The 12,316-nt window shown below is 38.2% G+C and overlaps 1 protein-coding gene across 2 annotated transcripts in view; it reads left to right on the top strand.

Annotated features, from left to right (window-relative positions):
* The window catches only part of CPEB2 (cytoplasmic polyadenylation element binding protein 2), a 53,789-nt gene that overhangs the window by 38,556 nt on the left and 2,917 nt on the right, over positions 1 to 12,316 (top strand). For both annotated transcript variants that reach the window (XM_083833804.1, XM_083833803.1), the window contains 4 exons: positions 4,826 to 4,944; positions 5,264 to 5,378; positions 7,171 to 7,352; positions 11,285 to 12,316. The exon at positions 11,285 to 12,316 is cut by the window's right edge and continues 2,917 nt beyond it. In XM_083833804.1, coding sequence (XP_083689930.1) covers positions 4,826 to 4,944; positions 5,264 to 5,378; positions 7,171 to 7,352; positions 11,285 to 11,512 — 644 coding nt within the window. In that variant the 3' untranslated portion in view covers positions 11,513 to 12,316. The remainder of the gene's footprint in view (positions 1 to 4,825; positions 4,945 to 5,263; positions 5,379 to 7,170; positions 7,353 to 11,284) is intronic.

Here is a 12,316-nt window from a genome sequence, read left to right as displayed (position 1 = left end):
AGAAATACAAAAAGTGTACTGATCTGTCAAGGCTGGCTGCCTCCTGAGAAACACCAACTGCCTTTTCCTGACTAATTACATTTTGTATTGGTTCAACACAAAATTGGGCCGGAAGAAAACAGGAATTTTAAACACTTCACCCTAACTTCACAAGGAAACTCCTTTGTGAAGAAGAAAAAAAAGTGATTATGTTGAGATCAAAGTACAAAGTCAGTAAGTGATCTGCCAGCTGTAATCAGGAATTCCTCCCCTTCTATCTTGTCACTGTTTATCATAACTCCTGTTATTGGTGAGTTGGCAAAGACACTGATTTATGAAACCTCACACGTGTTCAGAGCGACCTGCCGAGCTGAGGACTCCGTTCTCATGGTAGTGAAGCTCACAACAACGTGGTACCGTGGGGATATGCCGATCCAGAGAAGGCCTTTCAAAATATGTCCAGTTAGTTGTTCGTGTGTTCTGTACTATTTACAGTCTATATAAAACAGAGGATAATCTGTTTTAAAGAAAGAGTACCTCCAGCTTTTTCTAATTATCTTGGTGTTCCCATTGCATTCTCTCCCAGTAGTCATGTGGTAGCTTCATTTATTCAAGGTTAAGAACTGCTAATTTACAACTGACTGAAAAAAATAGGTTGAAAATGTTCTAGTTCTAGTTCAAGGAACAAAACCGTAAGTCCATCTGTGTTCTGTTGAACTTGGTATCAGCTTATTCAATGTCCCTGGGTAGGATTGAGCTATGTATTCAGGCTAGTAGCTGTAGGTGTCTTCATGTGTGATTAGTGTCTGAGCTTCCTTTAATCAATGGGAATCTTGCCAATAGAGTCACTGGAGTATAGAGGGCTGTTCAGGTCACTGTAACATAAGCACATTGTGCTCGATTCATTTGCCCAAACTGAGGATATCAAAAAGATTTACACAGGGCTGGCAAATGTGGAGCGGTACCTACTGAAGTCCCGCGCCACTGGGGAGCAGCAGCTGGAGGTTAGGCAAAGCACCGCAGAGGATAAATCATGCCAGACCCCTCCGTGTCCCACTCGGTCAGCTGAGTCCCTGCCCAGACACCCCTGACTGCATTAACTGGGTCTCTGCTGGCGACAGGAGGAGCTTTCTGCAGTGCCTGTAGAAATATGGAAATAGGGGGGTTTGGATCTTGACGTGAATCTACACCACCACCCCCTTATTGGAAAGTGCCTTTGCTAATAGCTGCATCGCAACTGTGTCAGTTTGCACTTTCTTCAAGTGTAATTTGGAGTTAATTCTCGATCAGAGGTGACTAAACTGCATAAAATATTTATGCTTTAAAGATTAATTAATATGGTGATGAGATCTCTTTAAAAAGGAGTAGATTAGAGTTCCTGTATCGTCCCAAATGTGAGTTGTTCCCATCGAATGTAGTTGTCAGTATTAACCTGTAGCTTGCGCTGATTTTGTCTGTTTTGAGCTGTGGCACGTAGCACCCTGTGGGCAGGAATTGCACGGGCACTAAGGCTGTTAACTCTCCTCTGGGGAGAGTCTGTTGGAACAGTAGGACCCAACCGTAAAACAAAATACGGCTCTGCTGGCTCGTATGGACAGTGCCATGCTGCTGGGTTGTTTTGTTTTGTTTTGTTCTAATTCTTAAGAAAGTTTGGTAATACAGCTAGGATTCGTCAAATTTATCTGGTGTGTTTCCTATTTCCGGTATCTTCAGATATCAGGGAATGTTGTTCTACAGACGGTTATAATCTCCGAAAAGGTTTCTGTATTCTTTGAGGTAGTTTTCTGGAGATGTCACCCCTACCTGTTCCCTTTGGAAGCAGCAGTATTAGTAACACTTCCACCAAAATGCAGAGGAATGTGGTCAACAGTTAGTCTGACGCTAACAGGGGTTACCAGAACTTTGTCTGCCACAAAAGGCATACATGCTGGTACACATGAACAAGACATTTTTATAAGACTTGTTTCATCTAATACTTTTCACTTGCAAACCATGTACAAACCATACAATCTGTCTCAGCAAGTAATACCTGATCGTGATCTGCTGCTGTCGGTGTACACATGACCCAAAGGCATGAAGCAGCTTCCTTCAAAGAATCCGATTAGAGTAGCTTTTCCATTGTAAACAGCCTTACGTTGCTATTGGGTATGAAGCTGTTAGTTATATGGCAGATGTGGTACAGCAGAAAAACAAGAAACTAGAGAGTTAGGCTGTTCTGTAGTAAAGTACCTCTTACTCTTCACCCTACCTCCCTACCATGTTTCACAGTTCTTACCTATACTTTCTATCCCACACAGTAATTGTAGTTCAGTACTACTACAAACCCTTCTCATCGTACCTACACGCATGTGACTTTTGCAGACATTTAACACACAGGCATTTAACGTACACAATAGTTCATGAGTTGTAGATGTTGGGGGAAAAATAATTCAATAAAGAGGTATAATAAGAAAGCAGAAAGAGGTGAGAATTAAGTTTGTGCCACAGAGTCGCTGGCATCTGGTAGCTGTAGGAAGAAGAGTCCTAATTTCCTAATTTATGATACCTAAATGAAGTACCTAAGAGTGTAATTTCCCTTTGCAAGCTCTTTCTAGTTAATTAATAGAGAGCCTGGATGTCTGGGCATCTGTGGTGTTCTTTGCAGAAGTCTGGCTAACGTATAATTGATTTGTGCCCGGAAATGTGCCCTGGTACAGGGCAAGTGACAAAGAGTGGTTTGTGTGCAGACTGTGCGAGCCTACCCTGCCTCCTCTGGGAGGGATTGGCTGTGGCTGTGTATGTCTATAAATGCTGGACCTGGAACAAATTATATTCTATAGCCAGGTTTGTTCACCAAGAGAACTAGTTGTTTTCTTCCAGGCTGTATTTGGGGGCAAACTAAAATGCCTTTTAAGTCATTGAAGGACTGGAGCTGTGCAGCAAAACCACAGCCAGACCAGTTTGGTACTGCAGGCTGTGCCAGGTTTCTCCATGTCTTCAAAAGGGGAATAGAACAACTGAGTTCATGACACAAGCCTCTCTGATGCTTAAAATTAGGTGGAGCGAACCCAGACTTCTTTTGCAGATAGTGTTGAGAAATAAGTATTAGTGTATAGTTCTGGTTTTGCTTTCCTTGCTTTTATTTCAGGTGTGGTAGGATATAGTAACTGTAATTGTTCCCTCATTGAGTTGCTGTTGGAATTGTCTGTCTTTCCACAAGCCCACAGCTAAGCATATTAATAGCTGCAGACATACAGATGTAGGTCATCTGGGGACACTGACTATATTTATGTGTCAGGAGTTATATGGCAGTAACCTTGATATGCTTTAGGATAAAAACTGATGAAAAATCGTCTTCCAGCAAATTATTTTACTCACTTTACTCACTGCAAATCTTTGTATAATATCCGTTTAGCCCTCACCTTGGTTAATCAAGTTTTTGTGTTCCCATCGCTCTTGTCCTGGCTCTCCATTCAAACAGGAATGTGTTTACCTGGCTTCTGCACAAGTGAGGAGAGTTATGTGGGTCTGGTATCACTTACCCGTGCCAGTCTGCACACACCCTGATTCAGTGAGTTTTACACGGGCAATATGTGAATTTTAAATTGCAAGATAAATACAGAAAGTTATCCCCGTTAAACAGTAGTTACTGGTTAAGCTTAATTTAAACAGATTTTTCATTGCTGAACAATATTTTTTAATGACGGTGTATTTCACCAGGAAATGCTTCAGCCAGAGCTCAAAGATTCCCTACAGAATTGTTTAAGAAACTAGCTTAGATTTACCTGAAAGTATAGCATACACACAGCCTTGTCATGTGTCCCTGCTAGGTGGCTGTGATGGGACCATGGTATGAGGGATAAGAGAATCAGGTATGGGTTATTAGAAACACCAGCATACGCCTTTACAGCTTTTTATTTAAATCCTGCTTTTGCTCCCATATATTTATAATCAGTTGTACATTAGTTTCTCTGGTCTTATATTCATCTAAACACATTGATTCATTAATGCTCATCGAGATGCATCTTGCTCTGGTTTTGCCTTGACCTACGCTGTTTGCAGTATGGAATTGCCAGGGATTAAGCAGTGCCTCTCAGAAAATCAGCATCATTTCCAGAAGGCTTGGTAAAGCAGCCACACTCTCTCTTGCCAAGTCCACTCTAGAGCAGGTGCTTCAGCATTTACTTTTCCATCCAAGTAATAAAACATAACTCATGTGAAAATTCCACGCTTGCTAGTAACATCAGAAAAAAATGAGGATTTATGGTCCTGTTAAAGTCCATTTTCGTATACAACCCTAATTGCACTGCAGGGCACCTGCAAAGCAACACATCTTGTATGTATCATTATACTGTAGCCATTAAAACATGCTAATGTGTGAGGTTCTTTGCTTGTCTGACTGTTTTTACTGTAGCATTAAATAAGCATTTTAATTCCTATTTTTATAGTGTTTAGGAGGCTTGCTGGGTCACTTACGTAACAAAGTACTTTGATCTAATCTCTAGAATAGAGATTAGTTCTTTGTGCCAAGTCGGATTTTCATTGTATAATGTCTGTTGCTGCCAATGAATGATGCTCAGTGTAAACTTCCAGTATATGATAGAGCAGAAATGTTTGCTTTTATTTGATTATTAGTTTCTTTTGACAGGTTTTTTTTTTTTAAGGATAGAAGTATTTGCCTGGAGTTCTACTGATTACATGAAGTTAGCGCATAGGCGAAGAAGATGACTAATATCAAAGAATTGATTTCACTTTGTTTTACATTTGGAGTAAGCACATTTGGTTGGAGAAGTCACTGGCAAAGATGATTAAGAAAAGATGAGAAAAAAAATTATCCTTTTTTTTTCTTTTTCATTTTTTACCCCAGGTTATGCATTCCTCTTGTTCCAAGAAGAGAGTTCTGTCCAGGCACTGATTGATGCCTGCATTGAAGAAGATGGAAAGCTCTATCTATGTGTTTCCAGTCCCACTATCAAGGACAAGCCAGTAAGTAAACAGTAGATGGCCTGCAGGCTATGGCTGCCATCTGTCTAAAGCTGCATTTGAAATGACAATGATGAAAATAATCAAAAGCAAACTACTATTGGCAGCACTCAACATCTGGAACAGTCGTGATTTTAAGAACTGTAGAGTTTTGAATTAATAGGATTAAAACAGAGCATCCAGACATGCTCAACTAATAGGATTATTTGACTGTTAACAGTTTATATAGGCTGATGAACACATATCCACCATGTAGTGAAACTTAGGGTAGCACACCGTTTTCTTTAATAAACCATATAAATATACCATTCGTATTTAATAGGTTCAGATCCGTCCCTGGAATCTAAGTGATAGTGACTTTGTGATGGACGGTTCCCAGCCACTTGATCCTCGAAAAACAATTTTTGTTGGAGGAGTCCCTCGACCATTAAGAGCTGGTGCGTATAAATTGTGACTGTTTTTAAAAGTGGGAGATTATTGGAAATAATTTGAATCATGCATAATTGCATATAAATACATATAGATAGCTATAGGTATGTAGGTATAAAAATAAAAGACTGCCTTGATAGTTATAACCATAGTACAGTATTAACTGTTTTCATCTGGTGTTGCCCACAAATTACTGTTCATCTTTTAGATTTACTGGAAGCTGCTACGTGTCTAAAGCTGTAGAAAATACATTCATCTTATTAGCAAAAGTGCTGTTTTTTTGTTTTTAAAATAATGGTATGAAAACTTCTCTACCATGTTCTATTTGTACTTGATATTGTACATTAGCTACTCTTCTGCTACTGTCAGGTGGGTAACATGGATAAGGAAAAACATAGGTAATGAGTAAGAAATAAAGGCAAAAGGGAAGAAATTCAGACAGCTACCACAGTCGGTATGTCACAACGCTATGCAAGACTGTGGGACTCTTTCTAGGCTCTTGCTGAAGTGTATGGAGGAAAATGTAGGTGTTTCTGTAGCTGTGAAATGGTTGGTCTGCAACCTTGACAGTTTGCTTTGTGAGATTGACTGTGGTAGATTTTTACAGTATTTTATGGAGGCCTTCTAGTAAGTAGGTTAAAGTGAATGTTGGAAGTTGCATGCAGCATTTCAAATCCCAGCTTCTTTTAGAATGACTTCTGGACTTCATTAGTCTTCCATAGTTTGTACCAAGTTGTATTCTTACAGAAAAAATGAGCTTTCAGATAGGAGGTGCAAGAAAATCACAAAGTGATAGTGCAAATTTGGGGGTATAAAGAATTCTAATTTTTTATATCTTGGACCCACAATACTAAAGCTCTTCTGTTATTTCACTTTTAAGACTATACCTTTGACTGTATTACAAGCTCTGTACGTGAACATAAACATAGTATGTTCCAACTGCACATGAATTTTCTGTAAATTCAGTCCAAATACTCCAGATTGCTTTGCCGAACGTCTGTGGTAAATTTAATGGACACATTCTTATGTTTAGCTTTACAGTCCCCTGTATATGTGAAAATGAAACCTTTATGGCACTGTGAAATAAGAATCATGCCTTTAGAAAAGCGGTAAAACTTCAGCAGGCTTTTCAAAAAAATATTGAAAATCAATGGCTGCAGACAACTTTATATCCTAATACAGAGGATACTAATTCTGAAAAAAAATATTTTCCACCTACATGAATTGCAAAACTGAATTCAGTGTAAAATAATAATAGAGACTTGGTAGAACATTTACTTGGGAGGTTTGAGAATTTTGGTTCTATGAACTTGAGTTTCTGTGATGTGTCATGCTGTGGAGATTATCAAGCTCTGCATGGCTGCTGAAAAGATGCTAACTACATCTTTAAATTCAAGTAGGACATAGAGCATGTGGACAGCCAGAGATCAAGGACCAAGGAATTTGTGGCATGTGGATCTATTTTACGCAGCTTGCATTCCATGCCTGCCCAAAAAGTCTTTTGCTGTAATGCCTTGAAGAAAACTGCCCTGGAATTTCAGTTCCAGGTTACCAGGGACTGCAAGTTCTTACAATTCCATTGTTCCTTGGATGTGTGTAGCCACAGCATGAAAGATCTGTCTGCTGAGTATTTCATAACTTAATTCATATGTTTTTCTATTTCTTGTTATTACTGTTACATAGGTTGTTGCAGAATTAATTACGAAAATCAACTTTTCTACTATTTTTAAATACAAGCATACTATTTAAAGTTTGTACAGTAAGAACAATTTAAGTGAACGTTATTTTGTTTCCTAATAGTGGAATTGGCTATGATCATGGACCGTCTGTACGGTGGAGTTTGTTACGCAGGAATTGATACTGACCCTGAGCTGAAATACCCAAAAGGTGCTGGACGTGTTGCTTTTTCCAATCAGCAGAGTTACATTGCTGCCATCAGTGCTCGGTTTGTTCAACTTCAGCATGGCGATATAGATAAACGAGTAAGTTGCACAAAATTTGTTTGTTTGCTTGTTTGGTTTTAGATATTTGAGAGCTCTCAGGGTGCGGTAACGTTGCATTCTGATTGGCTTTTATGCCAGCTCCTACATTTCTTTTAGTATTCCTGAAGCTCCACAGGTTCCAAGAGTTAAACCGTGAATGCCCCTGAACAAACAACGCACATTCCACGAAGCAGCAGTTTGTTCCTTGGACATATGTTAGGCCATATGTTCTTTCCATTCTGAAGTCCCTGGTTTTGTTGTGCGTGGGCAATGGATTTGAAAATCTTTTTCCATCCCTTATTCTGATGAAACCAAATACTGTGATAATTCCTCTGTCATTTGTAGGAAACTCTGTTATTCATTGGTTTCGGACTAGGTCTAATTTGCAGCTGCCATTAATTTCAGCCGTAAATATCAGTGCTCAGCACTTCGGAAAATCAGTCAGACTTGACACTTAAAATGTGAAATGCCTTATCCTTTCTGTTTAAGAGTGCCTTGAGTATTTACCAATGTGTGTTTCTGGTTGCTATAGATGCTTATTGCTAGCTAAAGCAAAACTAACTTCTAAGAAGACTAGTCCACTTCATTGCTCTTAATTAGAAGTATGAGAGTAGCAAGGAAGACTGACATCTAAATTATGTCAGTTTTAAATGTCACTAGTTTGGGTGTCGAGAGCTGCAGAGGTAGTCAGTGGTATTAATAGGTGTTCTGTTTAAAAAAAAAAAAGTGCCTTAGAGGAGGAAGGATTGAGTAAGTAGTTCAAGGTCCAGTCTCCTCTACAGATCAAAGACATAGGAAGAAGAAAGTAGTACAGTTAACTAAAGTCTGCTGTAGGGAGGTGGTGTGTGGCTTCTCTCCTTTCAGACAGGCAGAGCAATGGAGCCTTTACATGTGTCTCAGGTACCAGTTGCCTACTGAGCTGAAATCCCCAAGCATGATCCTTTCCAGAGGATGAGCGGGTCTGAACGTGGATGGTCTTCACATCCAGATGTGATGGCTATATTTTGCTGGTGGGACTGCTGGTGTTCTTGTGACTTACAGCTGAGTTTGTTCTTTACAAACTTTTGTTTGTTTTTAGTTCTAACTTTTCATTAGTTCCATAACAGGAAAAATGCCCGTTATTAAAACAGCAGGCATCTGCAGCAGGCCACTTGGAAAATGGACAATTAAAAAAAAAAAAAACACAGAATCTACCCTAAGAGTTATTAGCGTTCATAAGCGCGGAGTTTGACTTATATCTGTGAGACTTAATTTATGCAAACAGCAATTAAATATTTGAAGTTAAACTTCACTCACTATTACACCCCTGCCCCACCCCAAAATAACAAGCCCTACCCCAAGTACAAGTAGTATCTGCAGATGGCTTTCTCTGTAAGTATCTAAATGCTCATAGTTTCTTTTTTTAATTGTTGTGATTCGAGGATTCATGGTCTTTGTATAGTGTCCCTTTTCTAATTCTTGAAAACTAATTTTTTTAGCAACTAGTTCCTTAAGCTCTGTAATTCAGGCATCTTTGTTATCTTCCTTGATGTTTCTTCCTTCAAAATGTATGCTGTCCCTGAGGTGCTTTATTTGCAATATACAGCAAGGCCAAATCTAAATATTTTAACAAATTTGTCTTTAAACCTTATCATGATGGAGAGGGTTTACGAACTGTTCTGTTCATTTGCCAGAGGTTTTTCAATCTTGTTATTTTTAAGGGATTTTCTCTATATCTAAATCATATGTTCAGTCCTGTTATTTATATACCTATTTATATAGCTCTGTTATGTACATTAATATAAAGAACATTTTACAAACGCAGGAGGCAATCCTACTTCAGGTTCTGCCTTCATTTGAGATACGAATACATGCTGGCCAGTTAAGCAATACATGACACATTTCAGTACAATCTTGGAGGCAGGTCGTTCTACACTTCACCTTAGTGCAGCCTTTCTGTGGCCAGTTGTATCAAGTTTCTGTAGATCTGCTGTCTTTCCACATTTTTTTCATAACTCGTTTTATCTGTGTAAAAGTCATTTTTTTCATCGTTAAATTTTTGCAATGCCCCTGTTTATCCTTCTGAGCTTCAGTTGAACGTATTTATAGCATTTTTTAGCATATAACTTTTCCTACCTTAATAGGAAAACTTAGTGTCACAGTGACTTTACAGACATCGTCTGTGATCTTAACTTCTTCCCTACCTAAGTATTCTGTAGCTTCTCTCCAGTTCTTTTGATGCAGATATGTTTAGTTTCTCTAACAGATGTTTTCCTTCAGCAAAGTGCTCCTCATCCTGTTCCATCATATATGAAAGCTCAGCTCCAAACATTTCATTGAAACTCATTTGGCGTTTCAGCTCCAAACAATTCTTTCAAGCATTGTTAACTTTCATATGCCAGCAGTCTCCATCCACTTCATGTGATATTTCCATTCCCCAAAATATGTATCTAATACATCTGAAATCATCTTCATACTAAACTTGGTGCATCAATGCACCAACGTGTGCAATTCGTGGTGCTTCATGCTTTCAGCAATTTTGAACCACAGTCAGAATCACTGCATAAAGTAGCTGGTTTTTGGAAAGTTTGAGTAAATTCTGATAAGAAAGGCCGTTGTAGTGAAGTAATAAGTGGAGTTTGTACTGAATATATACTATTGGAAGAAGCATACTCTTTTTTCAGACGTATATGTACTTGATATGTCAAGTATGCATCCACTTCTGAAGCTAGGAACATAAAGATTATTCTTTTGCAAAACCTTTGGGTGGTGGGTAGCTGTATTTTGTAGCTCTGGAAATACAATAGAAAAATGTCATTTTATTTTGAAGTTCTTGCTATTTCAAACATTCTGTCTGAGTATGGTACATAAACTCAATGTCTATGTGTAGGATTCTTCTCAATTAGTAGTAAGTATCTCAGGTAAAATCTTTGTACAGCGATGAGTTTTAGTATAAACTGGAATACCTCTTTACCAACAAAAGTCAGAAAATACTGTCTTTAAAAAAGAGTAAGGAAAACGTGGAAGACAACAATACATTCCTTAATAATGGAGTCAACTCATTTTGTGTTTTATTATGAAGTTCTTCTTCCTGTTTGAGCGCAGTCTGTAACAGTTCAGTTATGCAGAGACATAATGCAAATTTACCACTGGACTCCTGCCACTTTTCCACTCTGGCAGTCGGATGAGTTTGGGAAAAAGAAGCTGTGTAAGACAGGTGTTTCTAGCAGTCTGTAGACATGCAAAATGGTCTTTTAAAAATATTTTCAGAATCATATTCAATACAAATTCCTATACAGCTCAAAGCGACAAAAAGGGAAAGCAATAGATGACCAAGATCTGAAACTCCAAATTTGACCATATATTGACTGTATTAGAAATTGGGAGTGAAATTACAGAGGACAGGAGTGCTAGAAGGTCTGTATTCCAGCCTGATGAAAGTACTTTTAACTTGCACGCAAGGGTAGTGCATACAGAGACTTCTTGATTTTTAAAAAACAAGTTAATATGTAAATGGCTACATTCTTGTATGTTTATTATTTTCTAAACAGCATAAAACTGGGTTTCATTTTGGGTTATATTTGGGAGCTGATGAGATTAGTTTGGAGAGCTTTGGTCTTGCTGGTTTATTTTCAACACATACTTCTATTTTATCATTTGCCAAGAGTATCTTTCCAGAACAAAATAAGTGGAGGTTCTGACGCAGATATTAATTACATATTTAGTGCATTTCTATAGGTCCACCTTGAACTGTTTAGTTTTCTGGTGTGGATAGATCAGCAACTGATAAATGGTAAACAGTAATAAAAAAACGTTTGTCTTTATTTAATTCACTGTAGCTGATTTCAGACTTTCCTTTTTTCTGGAAAAGGAGAAAAACCTGAACACGCTCAAATATCTTTAATCAGGAATAATAGGTATTAACTGGAATTGTTTCTGTTTTACTCCAACAGGTGGAGGTAAAGCCATATGTGTTGGATGACCAGATGTGTGACGAATGCCAGGGCGCACGATGTGGTGGAAAGTTTGCTCCTTTCTTTTGTGCCAATGTCACTTGCCTGCAGTATTACTGTGAGTTTTGTTGGGCAAATATCCACTCCCGCGCAGGACGTGAATTCCATAAGCCATTGGTAAAGGAGGGGGCTGACCGCCCACGTCAGATCCACTTCCGCTGGAATTAAACATGGTGAACCAGCATCTACATAAGGAAAGAAGGGTGCATGTGGCTTACTGTGTTTGAAGATACTGACATGCAGAAGAAATAAGTGCATTCTTCTGCTTTTCACCCCAGCTATCAATACATGCATCTTTATCAGCAGCCAAAACACTACAAGCCTCTTGTTTTTCACCAAAACCCTACATCTCAGGCTTACTAATTTTTGTGATATTTTCATGTTAAAATAAAATGTTTTTTTGTATTTTCTCCAAGTTATTTTTATATGTAAAGTTAAAACTAGATATGAGAATGTTTTTGCGTAGGGGCACACAGTCTGCTGCTATATTTAGTGGGTGAAGCGTGCACTTATTTCTAAACATGGGTTTTTAACTTCAAGATCTGCCCCAGTAATTTACCAAAGGTAGCAAAATAGTGAAGATGGAATATGTCTGCTACAAAAAGCTTATTTTTATTGTTGTTGCTATTTTCAGTGTATACATAAACTAAAAATTAGGGTTGATTTTTTGCTCTCCATTTTGACTTGCAAGAAATAATACCTCAAGATAATCTGATTTATTAGCTATTTTTAAACATTTTTAATCACAAGCTGTATTAGCTTTGCTGCTATATAGGTGTTATGTGTAATGCCACCTATTAATACGGGATTGAAACGTTTAAGACACACTGCATTACAGATAAAATGCAGGCAGCACAATATGGCTTAAACTGCCATAGTTTTAGAATGTGAAAAAATTGCATGTTTACTTACCTGTATAAACCATATGCATGCACTAGAACTATTAATTAACAAGAGGTGAGTTATTGCAAA

This window comes from Anser anser (genome assembly GCF_964211835.1).
Source record: "Anser anser genome assembly, chromosome: 4".
NCBI classification, from domain to species: domain Eukaryota; kingdom Metazoa; phylum Chordata; class Aves; order Anseriformes; family Anatidae; genus Anser; species Anser anser.
The sequence above is the reverse complement of the archived record's forward strand: the minus strand, read 5'-3'. Positions and strand labels throughout refer to the sequence as shown.